This window comes from Ammospiza nelsoni, chromosome 1 (genome assembly GCF_027579445.1).
Source record: "Ammospiza nelsoni isolate bAmmNel1 chromosome 1, bAmmNel1.pri, whole genome shotgun sequence".
In the NCBI taxonomy this organism is placed as follows: Eukaryota; Metazoa; Chordata; class Aves; order Passeriformes; family Passerellidae; genus Ammospiza; species Ammospiza nelsoni.
Genome location: NC_080633.1, coordinates 127542983 through 127555210, shown reverse-complemented (window position 1 = coordinate 127555210; position 12228 = coordinate 127542983). Strand labels below are relative to the sequence as shown.

Genomic DNA, 12228 nt, shown 5'->3' with positions numbered 1-12228 from the left:
AGTTTTAGGTTGGTGTATCACAGATCGGGAAGCTAAAAGAATGACTGCTAACAGTATTATCCCTAAGACTTAAATTTTGTAACTTAAATCTTTAAAAAAAAAATGTCTTGCATATAGAAAGCCTTTAAGGGAAGTTCAGATGTGAAAAAAGGAAGGATCAGTCTATAAATGGCACATCAGCCTGCAGTAGAAATCATTTTTAGATTCAAAACTGATTAGCACCAATCTGATCATCTGTGTTCTAGTGTGAAAGAAGCCATGCTGTCAAAACCAGACAAATTAACTTCTAAGGTTCTACTCATACTCCAAATTTTCTCCCATAGTTCTCTAGTCTTGCCTAATTTCATCCTAGGAGGAATGCCCAGAGTTTATCTTATCTCTACTGTGATCTCTCAAGCCTCCTTGGTATAAGAGGAGGAGAAAGAATACCAGTACCCAAATTCTCAGGCAGAACAGACTCAGAAGAAAATTCAGCTAACTGGACCAAGTTAATCTTTGTTGTTTCCATACATTTCTGTGTCAGAAGGAATGCTTGGTACCTCTATCTGCAACAAGACAATTAGAGACAACATGACAGACAAATGGCAAGAATTTAAAAATAAAAATCCCCAGAAGAAGTGATGAAAAATTATAGCTATATACCTCTGCCATTTTTCTATTGAAGAAGCAGATGTCATGCATGCACGGAGCACAATCAGGTTTGTCTTGCAACACAGACACATGTAAGGACAGAAATGTGCCTGGGATGGGGAGAACAAAAGTCCAATACTTTTTCCAGGATACATGAAAATTCCTGCTTCATATACATTCTAGAAGGAACAAAAGCAAATGTGCTTTTGTAAAATGTATTTTCAGCAATGCAGCTGGGGAATTGTTCACACAGAATTAATGCATGTACAACAAACAAGATTTCATCTTGCTACCAGTTTGGTTTTTTTTAAGCCAACAGGTCATTTTGAGGAGAACAACAGATTGATAGCATGTACATTGGTATAAAACATGAAAATGGATTTAAGACACAACATTTAAAAACAGATTTCCAAGTATCTTAAAACTAAACACTCCAAAGACCAAAATGCATATATGTATGCAGACACTCATGCTCCAGACTCATTTGTTGAAGGGAAAGAAATTTTACAGACTTCTTAGAGAGCTTTTCATCATCCACTTTTTACTTACAGATCTTCTACACAGAATTTCCAACTGCAACATTTTACATGGACTTTCAGCCTATTTCTCTCTCCTTTAAGAAAAGATTAGTAACACAGATCATATGATTCATCACATACTATCATATAACAGACCTTTAAAGTACCTCTCCTAAAGACACACCTATTCCACCACGAAACTAGCATAGTTCTATTACTCTTACCCTTTTTCTTATTATTTCTTTTTCTTTTTTTTTTTTTCATTTCTCCTCCTAGAAGCTAGTCAAGAAAGTTTAAGAAATTTTCTTCAAGGTAGCTCCATGGCCTTGAATACATATTTTCTATATGACTTCCTCTAAGCAATTACTGCATTATCTTAAACAATTTTTTGGTGGGTTTGTTCCATTTAAATTGGAAAGCAAATAATTTATATAGTGTAACTTGAGCATCTTTCTAGCTGACCCTGTACCTGTCTTGCATTGACCATCTGCATCATATACAGGTTCAGTGCTGAGTGTAATTCACTGTTAGGTCTTGTTTAGACAGGAAAGTTATGCTAGTTTGATTTGTATCAGTTTTAAACAGGGATAATTAAACTGGTGCAAGTCCCTGATTAGAATTCTTATCCCAGTTGAGTAGTGACTTACACTGTCTTAGATTAACCGGATTCCTAACTAAGACAATGAAAAGTGAATCTTGATCTTTGTGCAGAAATATTAATGAGAATGCAGTGCAAATGTGTAACAATTTATGGCATTTCTAAGTTATCCTTCCAAGTGAATACTCACCACCCTGGCATTTCATAACACTGTCTAAAATATGCACATGTGGTTGCAGAAAAATAATCTTGTGTTAAGTACAGCTTGTTTCATAAGAAAAAGTTTTTTCTAAGAAATATGAAACTACTTCAATTTCCTTTTCCTGATCAAACTTCAACCCCTTAACAAGAGAGGAAATTCTTATGCTACTGGGAAGACTTTTACACCAGGGCTGTTTATTCAAGACACTTGAGCTGCTGGTGTTAAAGATGAGTTCACAGCAAACTTAAACCATGATGCTGGTTCTAGAAGGTCCTCATTTACTAGCTCTTCCTTATCTGCAATTATTGTATATACAGGCAATAAGACTGAACTAAGCTAAACTGTAAATTGAGATGAATAAAAGTACACTGTTAAGTTCAGATTTCGCTTGCAACAGGTCATGCAAACAACCCCAGTTTTGATAAAAACAAGTTAACCAAAATTTTTGTTAATTTTTGCAAATTAACAAAATTAATTTTTATTAATAAACATTTAATTTTGTTAATTGACAAAAATAAACATTAGCACTGAATGACGAGGTATTCCTCACTGGTCATGTACAGATGGATACAGGCTGGAGCAGCAGCTTGATGAGTTTACAATTTCCTAGCAGTCACAAGTGAAGTCCATACTGCAGGCCTGGACAGAAGTAAAGCTTAAATCCATCACACTTAACTGGGGTGTTTAAATCAGTAAGCAAGCTGCTCACGATTTTCCTGGGGTCAGTGAAGAGAAACAGGGACTTCCACAGAACTGTTCAGACGCCTGAGTCTTCCTCTGGGCTTGCTACTGTCTCTTGACACAGCACTAAGAGATTCCCCACAGCAAAGAAAAAACTATATGGGTAACTGGCATTCTCCTGAAGAAGCTGGCAGCCAGTGACTTGGACAGGTGCACTCTGAGTTAAAAACTGGCTCTAAGACTGGGCCCGGAGTGTGATAGTGAATTCTATTTCCAGCTGGTGGCCAGTCACTCATGCAGTCTCCCAGGTTCAGTATTGGGGCCAGCTCTATTTAGTAACTTTTTTAATTAACTGGATGAGGGGATCGAGTGCTTCCTCAGCAAGTTCACAGACTGCACTAAGTGGAGTGAGAGTGTTGATCTGCTGGCGGGTAGGAAGTTTCTGCAGAGGGATCTGGACAGGCCGGATCTGTGGATCAAGGCCAACTGTACGAAGTTAAACAAGGCCAAGTGCTGGGTCCTGCCCTTGGGTCACAACAACCCCCTTCAGTGGGAACAGTGCCTGGAAAGCTGCCCAGTGGAAAAGGACCTGGGGGTGCTGGTTGACAGCTGCTGAATATGAGCCAGTGCATGCCCAGGTGGCCAAGAAGGCCAATGGCATCCTGGCCTGGAACAGAAATAGGGTGGCAAGCAGAATTAGTAAAGTGATTGTCCTGAACTGGGCACTAGTGAAACCACTCCTTGAATGCTGTGTCCAGTTTCAGGCCACTCAATTCAAGAAGGACAGTGAGTGGCTGGAGCAGGTCCAGAGAAGGGCAACAAAGCTGGTTTAAAGACCAGTTTAAAAAAGTGTTTAAAGGTAAGTTGTATGAGAAGCAGCTGAAGGAGCTGAGGCTGTTTAGCCTGAAGAAAAGGAGGCTAAAAAGGGACTTTATCATTCTCTACAATTATGTGAAAGGAGGTTGTAGTGAGGTGGGGTTGGCCTCTTCTCCTGAGCAGCAAGTGACAGGACAAGAGGAAATGGCCTCAAGCTGTGCCAGGGGAGGTTCAGGTTGATGTCAGGAAAAAAGTTCTTAATTGAAAGGGTGGTCAAGCATGGGAACAGGCTGCCCAGGGAGCTAGTGGAGTCACTGTCCAGGAAGGTGTTCAAGAAATGACTGGATGTAGCACTTACTGCAATGATTTAGTTGACATGGTGATGTTTGGTTCAGAGGTTGAACTTGATCTTGGAAGTCTTTTTCAACCTTAATGATCCTATGATTCTATAAGTCTAAGTTAGGGTGGGATGATGCAGACCTGACATACCCAACCTCATTACTTTTCCCACAGTGGTGTTTTTTTTCTCCCCAGGACACACAGCACTGTAGGAGTAGGTTGCTTGGTTGAATGGGAACAATGAGTTCTCAGCACTCTGAAAATTACGTAGTATTTACTGTATATCAGTTTCATTTAGAAAAGCTCTCAGTGCTCCAAACGAGATCTCCCACTGGGCATCTCGGTTGGACAATTCTGATGACTAATAAATGTAACATTTTATTGTTACCAGAAATTTCCTAATTATGGCTGTCATCACTGTAAATAAACACATTCAGTTCCTACTGAACATTATGATAAAGCCTTCCCTCCAAGCATGGGAAATATTTTTTTAAGTAATTTGCTACCAAATGTGGCAACATGTGAAACTGTCCTTGAGTCTAATTCCCTGATTCTTCTGCTTCTAAAAAATAGCTTAATTGTCAAATAAATTATTCTCCAATAATGTAAAGCTTTCAGGCATTTCCACATTTGAAGTATTGCCTCTTTCTTGTGGGTATATCAGAATATTCCAAGGACTTGAGCAATTTGACTAATAAAGTTTTGAAAAGCAGGCACGTTCTTGGCCAATAGATTTTTGGGGGAATATAAGCAATTTTGGATTTACACTCAAACGTTAATTTTCTTGGAGCAAGTTTATTTCCATCAAGTTATTTTTACTCCTTAAATTTGGATTTTTTACAGATATACTTGCTCATTGAGAAGTACACTAAGAAATCCCACTAATTTGTATTCCACCCTTTGTTTCACAACATTTGTGGGAACTGCACTTCAAATATCACTAGAATGAGGCTCTTCTTTGGATATGAGAATTCATTGACTCCAAAGCAAACGGGAGAACCCAGATTAATAAGTAACCTCTGTGTCTAAAAAATAAATACAGATTTGAGCTGGACACCAAATAATGCCCAGTTTTGGATGCAACTTTCTCACTGTATTCTTTTAGCTCTGGTCCACCTTGAAAAAGGAAAGATTTACTGGAAAGCCATTCTTTACACAGCTCTGTTAGTAATGCTCATACATGCAGAATAGCAGATTCCAAATCCATTGACTACCTTGTGTTTGTGGGAGTTTCCAGGAGTTCATCATGCATCTCCTGGTTGCATTTGACATCCAAATATCATGTGAACTTTTAGGTCACATGTTACATTGCAAAATGCCCAATGAAAGATAATTATAAATAAAATGGAATTTTTAACATTTCTTGTGATAGTTCAACCCATGAAAATTGGTTTCTTAATATGAAAAAATTTTCTGTCACATTTTCACTCAGCTTGCTGTGTCGTATTTCCTCTCTGCTTCACAGCAAGAGTGACAGACAAGGGATTTTCCCATCTTCAGCAAAGTCCAAGTCAAAAAAAAATAAAATCCAAGTCAAAATCAGCCATTCCACACATATAAGCATATTATATTTCATTGCAGAAAACAATAGTTAAGCCCTGATGGTAAAGACAGCATAAAGGGACAGACTTTCAGTGGAGTCACAGCACACAGTGACAGACACTGGCCTTTCCAAAAGCCATGTGTTTCTACATAATGTCTGGACCTCTCAAAACCTAGATCCCTTACTTGCTTAAAACCTAGGCGAGCACTTCTGCTGTTACTGTTGCAAAATAAGGAAGTCAGCAAAGACCACAAAAATAATTTTGTCGATTTATTCTGAGAATGAATCTTAGACTATCAAATGGTTACAGATATCCCAGAAAAACTACTCATAATTTGTTTCTTTAATGACTGAATAAAGATAATAATTTCATACTTCCTTGGTTGTAGATGGTGAATAACAGAACTTTGAAGGGAAAGAAACTGAGTTATGGCTTCTTTTTTTTTTTTTTTTTTTGGTTTATCTACCCTCTTGTAATACTTGTATGCGTTAGCTTCTAATAGTATACTATCATTAAGCAATATTTTTAAGCTTTTATAGTACTCTGCTTAAATAATGAGCTAGAAGAAAAGAAGAAGTGGATCATGTAAAACTCACTCATTACTGTTATAACAATTGTTTCTGCCATTTAGATGTCAGGAAAAGTATATGAAACACTCATCTATAGAGCTATCCTGAATGTACACTGAGTCCATCAATGCTGTAAGTTCAGCAAGCCAACAGCAACTTCCTAAGCAAGACATGATGATAACATTTCATGTAACTCCTCTTTGGCAATCCTTAGGCACTGCAACTAAATACCAAAGAGTGTCACGTGAGCCAGCCAGTTACTGCAAGAAAGAAAATGTGATGAACTGTTTGTTTTGAACTATCAGTGTAAACATATTGCAGAAATGAAACCCAAGCTTAAACAATGGGGAAAGTTATCCGGTATTAAAATAAACAGTTCTAGGAAAATCTCTAAAAATGTTTACCCAGTCATCTTCTTCTGCAGAGTTCCTGTGCAGAGCATTTTGCCATCTCCCTGTTTTTTTAACCAACCCCAGTTACACTGATTATAGATATGCAAATTATAATGGACAAGGCTGGGCCTTAATTGCTTATAATTGGGTCCCCAAGCAAGGGCATTTTTATCCACAATCAAGCTTGTAGATCATCAAAGAAGCAATTGTGCATTAAGAAAATAATTTTTTTAACAGAAAAGTGTACTTGTTTTGCTTCTAAAAATCCGATAGTTTGGATATTAAATAACAATTTTAAATTAAAATTTAGGGAAGCCATGATTCTTACAAAACTTCACAGTAAGTATTTTTCAAATATCACAGAAAGTATTTTTCAAAATCACAGAATGAAAGTGTAGGTGCACTGCCCATGCTGAGTGTGCTCAGAAAATAATTCCCTTTGCCAAACATTGGCTATGTAAATTTTTATTGGAAGTTATATATATTACCTGAAATAAGAAATAAAACTCCTTTATGTAAATGAGACTATTTCTAAAATTCTTAAACATTCTTTTTGATTATAAGTATTCTCTTCCACTAAAAGACCTGCAACTGTTAATTATTCTTTAGTTCAATCACAGCAGGTGCATTGTAAAAGTGTAGAAAGTTGAGGGGGAAAAATGAATGCAGAGTATAAAAATGAGATGGGAGATACCTACGTAATATATTCATTACACTTGAGCATTATGCAGGTTTTGAAAGGAAATGAGTTATGGCTGAGATGCTTTGTAGTGGCAACAGCAACAAAGCAAATTCAGTATTCAGAGATGCTATAAAGGAGCTGCATCAGCCTCATTTGTTCAGAGTGAGACATGGTCCTTCACACAGAGAAACAGGTCCTTTCATTCCAAGGAAAACTGACACATGGGGATACATGCATAATCCCAGTTTTATGCTCACCCCTGGGAGCAGGACATTGGGGGCTGGGAGGGAAAGGAGGAGGGGAATAGTTCTGCCCTCAGCCAGTTTTACAATCATTGCAGAAGAAAACAGTCCTAGGATAAACCCCTTTCACTGGGCTTCCTACCTGTTTAATCACTTGGCTCCAAAGCGTGAGAGGACTAACCCTCAGACATTCACACTCCAGAGACTCATATTTCCTCATGATCACTGTGAAACAGTGATCTTAGTTCAGTCTCTAGTGGACAAACACAGAATAAGTTGAGTCTTAGAAGCATGATTCAGCAGGCAATTTCCTCAAGTAAAATCATATGTGTATAAAAACAGAAAACAACTTTCCTCTTTTTAGTGCTTGTCTCAGCCTGCCAAGGCACAGTAAAATAATTTATTTTCCACTACATAAAACATCCGCTTATTTCCAGCCCTATATTCCCCAAGGCAGATCAAGACATTAAAAAATGAGAGAAGTAGTCTGAAAATTAAATGCTTGGTTATATTTTCTGCACAGAATCTTTTCTCTCTTGCTATGGCCAGATATGCAAGAAAACAAACATAATTTACCAGAAACTTAGGAAATCCTCTCTAAAAATTCTAGTAGAGTTAGGGGGGTGGGGGACCTGTATGTGCTTTTTTAACATATTTATGTCTTATGTACTGTCTGGATGAAACAAAACTTGTAAATGAGATAGGTTAGCAGCAACTGCGCTAATATAAAGTTTCAGCCCAGCTAGTTGAGTCATTAGAATTTTATTCATGTTCATTGTTAGTAAGAACTTGTGTTGGAGTTAAATTCTGTATCTCTCGAGTGGGTACATACAGAAGTTTTCTTGTACCAGATTACATGACTAGCTGCATCACTCAATTGTGTAATTTTCTAAGTTTTTCCAGACTAAAATGGCAGCATGTGAATGGGAATATCACAAATAGCTGTACACAGACTGCTTATTTATTTTAACTGGTCAGCTACCCCAAAGCATTTTCCTTAGCAAGGTATGGATAATATCTATGCAAGACATGTAATTTTACACATGTGAGTAATCATGCTGACTGGGACTGTTCATATGAGTGAAATTATTCACATATTTAAGCCTTTCAGACCCAAATTTCATAAAAATAATTACTTCTATTAAGTTACTGCAACACATTGAAACCCATTTTCCCCTTTCTAGGAAAGCATACACATATATAAACACAAATTGAAGCAGGCTGTCAAGACCAGTGTATTCAACATGGTTAAAAACGTTTACTGAGAAGTTTTAGAAGGGTGAATGCCTATATATTTTCCTGTTTCTTTCCAGCAATCAGCTGGGTAGAATAGTATTACAGGATCTGTTTATGGAGGAACAATGATATTCTTAACCCAGTGCCCTTAAATGCTGATTTTTTTAAATGCTCCCTTTTGCTGTCACAGTAGCAGGTATCCTGCATGACATCTGAGCTGAATCTGTGAACTATAAGTAGAGCTTATCAGAACTTAGTAAGTCCTGTCCGTAGAGACCCTGGAGGATTTTTGTGTCCTCCAACTCACATGCATGCATATTTTCTTGAAAAAAGCCTTAAGAAGTCACATCTTTCAGTAAAGTGAAGAAAATTCAGCTCCCAAAAGCAATGTCACTAGGAAGGGTGCACTCTGGCTAAAACATTTTTCTCCTACACAGCCAAGAACTCTATCAATCCTTATTAGCTCTGTTCTCCTAGAAACTAATGAAAACTTTAAACAGCATAAACATCCCCCAAAGAAATCATTTAGTGAGAAACAAAAAAAGCAGCACTTACTTTTTGCAGCCACTGAGTATAATTTTCCATCACATGTTCCAGATGTTGCAGTTTCTGGGAAGAGAAATCCTGTTCCACGTGAGGAGCATCTCTCTGAAGAGCATTTGTGCTGTACTGGTCTGCTGTGCTTTCACGACAGTTCCCGTCCTGTTCTGGCAGAATGAAAGTGTAGGTGCACTGCCCGTGCTGAACCCGGTTAAATCTTCTCCCACTGCCTTCTGGACCCCGACGCTGGTTAGTACAGCCTACAAGAGCAAGAATCACTGCCAGGAAAGCAAAGGAAAAGAAAACTGACATGTTATTATTACTTTCCTTTCCTGCTTTAAGAAAAACTTTTTCTTCCTCTTTCTTGAAATTTGTTCTTAATTTCCCTCAAAGTCTTTGAAAAAGCAGCGGAGCAGCACGCTTTAAGAATCAAGCTTGGATAAACTGGTTGTCTTGTTTTGTTTTGTTTTTTTTTTTTTAGAATTTCACTCTGAGGATAGCTTCCTTAGTTAAAATTGGGAATATTTATTGCATAGTAGCTAAGATTTATTGTTTCCTCTCTGTTACAGTCCAGCATGTAGCCTGCTTTAGTCAGCTGCATATGCATATCCCAGTCTCTTTCCCCTACACTATCTGCTGCAGAACTGCTATTTTCTCTCAGGCTTCAGTGAGTTTTATTAAGGTTGCACTTTCAAGCCAAGCTGGAAGCAAGCAGCCTTTCACAAGATGACTTGACAGGAATGCGTGTGTGAGTGCGCCCCTATGCTAAGGATGGCTGATGGCTCAGTACAGAGGGATCATCTTACAAACTGGCTGGATGCATGACCTCAATCCTGCATGTCTGCCCAGCCCCTGCTGCACACAACTGCTGGGGTGAATTCACGTCAGTTTAATAAGTCAGTCAGTCCACCTTAATACACTTCATATGTTCGCACTGACCTATTAAAATGTAGATAAAGTGTAGAAGTTTGTTGTAATCCCTGTGTAAATATACAAAGCAGTGAAATTAAAAATACTTTCAGTTCTGCTCTGCACTGTATCTATTAAAGAATTCTAGGTCGGGCTTATGACACTTACAGGAAGAAAAAGTTAAGTTTAACCCTCACTAGGTTTATCTAATTTTCTAAAGACAGTTGTGTTTCTTTAACAGTTTTCAGAGAGCTGTTTTACATCTTATATTGAAATTAGAGTTGACAAATAGTAATTGCAAAAGGCAGTTCAGAAGGATAATAATTTTCTGTGTTTGGTATCTAAACTAAGGTAACTAATTAAAAACCAGTGAGAGATGGTTACTGAACTATTCCAGATTATCTTCTGTACCACTGCACAGTTATCATGTGCATAACACCAATTTGCAAGTCTGTTTGGGCTGTACAGGCACCCTATGTTACATGTGGAAACTTCCTGTGGGGCAACTTCCTCAGAATAAGGCTGTGGTAATTGCTTAAAAAGCCATCATAAATAATGCTTTTGGTATTTTTTAGAGACAAATAAAAAACGTACAGATTACAAACAGGACTGGAATATTTATGAAATTCAGAGGAATTTGGATCTGAGTTCCTGCACTAGTTGTTGTTAAATAAATATCAGCCAAAAGTAATGTGGAGCACTTTGCACAATATTTCCCATGAAAGTAAGTAGTCTTCTAAATAGCAATAGTGCATCACTAAAAAAAAAATCAAGGAGACCTATTTGCACAAATACTGAGTGCAAACAACTTCAGTGCTCATGTAATTGTGAACTGTATCACAACTACCATGTCATTCGAAATGAACTGCCTGGAATATTTAGCCAGGCATCTGTCCTGTTCCCGTGAAAGCTATTCCTATTCAAACTGCAAAACATCTTGCATCTGGAAAGAAATTACTGCATTTGAACCAATAAGTAATATTCCCTACAACAAAACAGAAAAAATGAGAAATTCATATGTTGCTCTAAATTTTTAATATATCCAATATATAGAGAGAAAGAAAAAAAGGAAGAATGCAAAGCAAAAAGCAAAGCATCAATGCTACTGTTGCTTTGAGCAAAATCAGAATATCCTTACACCTCTGAACTGTTCAGGCCAACCTAGCACTTGTTTTTCTTCTTCTGAAAACCAAACTCTTTGTTTTCTTCCTTGCACACAGGATTTCTCATAACTCACCATCACCACCAGAACTAATGCTGCTGTGGCTTTTTACACTGTCTTTGCAATTATTGTGAAATACATTTCGGAGGTATTTGCTCATCTAAGACCAGAGATGAAAAAGGAAGAAAACAGTAGGATCAGACACTGAACTGAAGGGTTAGCAAAAAAGCAGCTATTCTCTCTGAGGCAAAGCAAAAATACCAGAGCACAAACACGGCAACAATACATGCTTTTCTTGTAAGTAAAAAAGAGTACTTTATGAAAGGGCCTCAGAGCAGCTGAAAGAGGGATAGCAAAGGTGGGTGTACAAAGGCTTCCTAGATTTTTAGTTGATATTTCAAATATGAACACACATTTACACAAATGCCTCATTCATTTTCTGCAGAGCATTTAAGCATCAGATTTATTCACATGCAAATGTGGAAAAATGAGATTGCAAATTTACAATTGATGTTTTTCAGATGAGGATTTCACAGAAGAGCTGTCTCACTTTGCTGCTGTTACATGGCCCCTTCCTGCTGACTTGAGGTAACTTCTCCTTCCCCTTCCTGAGGGACAACAGCCATCAAGACCTTCAAGAACCATGCAGAATTACAAGGAGTCTTTGAGATTTGCTTGTTTGTCTCTGGCTTAGTTCCCCACCACAGCACTGCCCCTCAGACCCCCTGCCCCAGGCCCCCAATGGATGCATCAGGGGCAATGTGCAATTGTCAGGTGTCACAGCAGGGAGATGTGGCAGAGCCACGCAGCAGCCAGAGCATCTGCTACCACCACACTGCACTAAGGCTTCCTTTCTGAAGGGAATCCAGTGTCCCCAGCCATGCACTGTACACGTCTGAACTGTAGGAGTAGTGCCTCTGAGACATCTTGTGAGTCCAAACATGTGGGGTCCCACACAGAGGCAGGGAGGGGATGGCAGGAGTCTGCTGGAAGCCCAGGAACCATTCTGTCACTCCTAGTTTGCAACCTTTCTAGCCCACTGGGAGGCACAGAAAGGGATGCACAAATTGTGATGGGATGCACTTTAATATTTTCAAGGGCTCCTTGAAATGACAGCACCTCTTTGGCTATGTAGAAACTCAGCAAGCTTTAGGGCTGCTCTGGCTGA

General features: G+C 38.3%; 1 protein-coding gene across 1 annotated transcript in view; it reads right to left on the bottom strand.

Annotated features, from left to right (window-relative positions):
- Positions 1-9638, bottom strand: part of ANGPT1 (angiopoietin 1) — a 151529-nt gene extending 141891 nt beyond the window's left edge. The window contains exon 1 of the mRNA XM_059486672.1: positions 9005-9638. Coding sequence (XP_059342655.1) covers positions 9005-9301 — 297 coding nt within the window. The 5' untranslated portion in view covers positions 9302-9638. The remainder of the gene's footprint in view (positions 1-9004) is intronic.
- Positions 9639-12228: the final 2590 nt, after the last annotated feature.